The following is a 1,830-nucleotide window of genomic DNA, read 5'->3' as shown; positions in this document are numbered from 1 at the left end:
TATATATATATATATATATATGCTGGACACAATAATGGTAGATATGTGTGAGTACTACATGATCATATATGTAGTCATACATGCACAAACACATTACACACACACACACTCACTGAACAGTGATGGTTCTTACTCGAAATAACTGTACGTTCAACTAGATGAATATAATGGGAAGTTATAATATAGTTTAATGATAACCACACTAATAAACGAAGGCATCACTCTGAGTTGCCTGAAGAAGCGATGTCTTACACACATCAGATGGTTGCATCACCTCCTTACGCTTATAATATTCTGTAATTTGTAAACTAGATATTCAAACTGACTGTATATGTGTGCGTGTGTGCATGTGTGTGTGAGAGTGTTTATTATTTCTCTAGCAAAAGAAATTATACTTTGATTCCTGAATAAACGAAGAAAAAACATGAGAGATTGTTCATAAAATATTTAGTTACTCAACTTCACGTATGTTTCATTAACATGGGTGATTATTCGTTACATAATATAAATTCCTTAACCAAGATTTATTGTCAGAACGTCAGAGAAATGTAACTTCTATACATGTAACATTAGTGGACTGAAACGATATTGACAGAATTTTCTGTCAAAAATACAGACATTTACACATACAGTATTGCTATATACTCTGTCATACATATTCACATGCAGCCTACGACACAGAACACAGAGCTACTCATATTCTCTCTCCCTCTCCTTTCCTCTCTTCCTTCCTTTCTCCCTCATTATTTCTCTCTCTCTCTCTCTTTCTCTCTCTCTCTCTCTCTCTCTCTCCCTCTCTCTCTCTCTCTCTCTCTCTCTCTCTCTCTCTCTATATATATATATATATATATATATATATATCTTTCCCTGTCTGCTTTTCACACATGTACATATACTCATAGTTATTTACATGCAAGAATTTAAATAAATGAATCTTTTTTGTTTTGTTTTTAATAGGAAATGTTCACATCATTGTTAACATCGACTACAGAAGAAAGCCAAGGGCCAGTACATCACATTAATGTTTTCTTATTGACATTCCCTCTGATTATCAACTATGAACTCACCAAATTGTTATAGTGACCAAAGTGTATTGGAACAAATAATTATTTAAATAAACACAAAACCCAATTTAAATTATATTACGAAATGTACTGTTTTGAGGGCTGTTCGTCTTCAGATTCTAACATCAGCGGAAAAGCTAAACATTTTGAGACAAAGAAAAACCGTTTTTTGTTTAGCATGTAACTGGTACTAATTTGATCGGTCCTAGAAACTAAAATTTATCACGGCAGGATTTGAACGCAAAACATGAAGAATCGTAACAAAATGCTGCAAGCTGCTGTTTTATTACTCACCACCCATGTTTCTCTTATGAATGAATTCTTGAATTGATATGAGAAGCATTTAAAAGAGAAGCGTATGTTATAAGGCGACTGGATCGACAGTTGCACATGACTGCTGCTTGTAACGTAAAATAACTTAAATTCGTGATGCGCAAATCCTAATGTTCAGAATAATCCCTTTTTGAAAGAAAAAAAAAAGAAAAGAGAAGTGATTTGAATGTCTGCTTGTCGCTCTTAATACTCACAGTATTCCACTCCACTTCCAGTTTCTTCCCCAAAACTCACATACCAACACGGTACTCGCACATACCTTATTTCAGATTTTTATTTTTATTTTTCTCCGATGCAGACCATCACCAGTTTCGTTTGGATCTAGTTCGTTTCTTCATAATTTAACAATTCATGATGAGTTTTAAAAAGATAAAAAAGAACAAAATTAAATACTGAATGGCATTTCATGCGAACCTCTAGTAAGAACAGATTC

The 1,830-nt window shown here is 33.4% G+C and overlaps 1 protein-coding gene across 1 annotated transcript in view; it reads left to right on the top strand.

Annotated features, from left to right (window-relative positions):
* Nucleotides 1-1,137, top strand: part of LOC106881890 (DBH-like monooxygenase protein 1 homolog) — a 123,940-nt gene extending 122,803 nt beyond the window's left edge. Inside the window, exon 14 of the mRNA XM_014932415.2 lies at nucleotides 958-1,137. Coding sequence (XP_014787901.1) covers nucleotides 958-1,080 — 123 coding nt within the window. The 3' untranslated portion in view covers nucleotides 1,081-1,137. The remainder of the gene's footprint in view (nucleotides 1-957) is intronic.
* Nucleotides 1,138-1,830: the final 693 nt, after the last annotated feature.

The sequence above is a fragment of the Octopus bimaculoides genome, chromosome 8 (genome assembly GCF_001194135.2).
Source record: "Octopus bimaculoides isolate UCB-OBI-ISO-001 chromosome 8, ASM119413v2, whole genome shotgun sequence".
Taxonomy (NCBI): domain Eukaryota; kingdom Metazoa; phylum Mollusca; class Cephalopoda; order Octopoda; family Octopodidae; genus Octopus; species Octopus bimaculoides.
The sequence above is the reverse complement of the archived record's forward strand: the minus strand, read 5'-3'. Positions and strand labels throughout refer to the sequence as shown.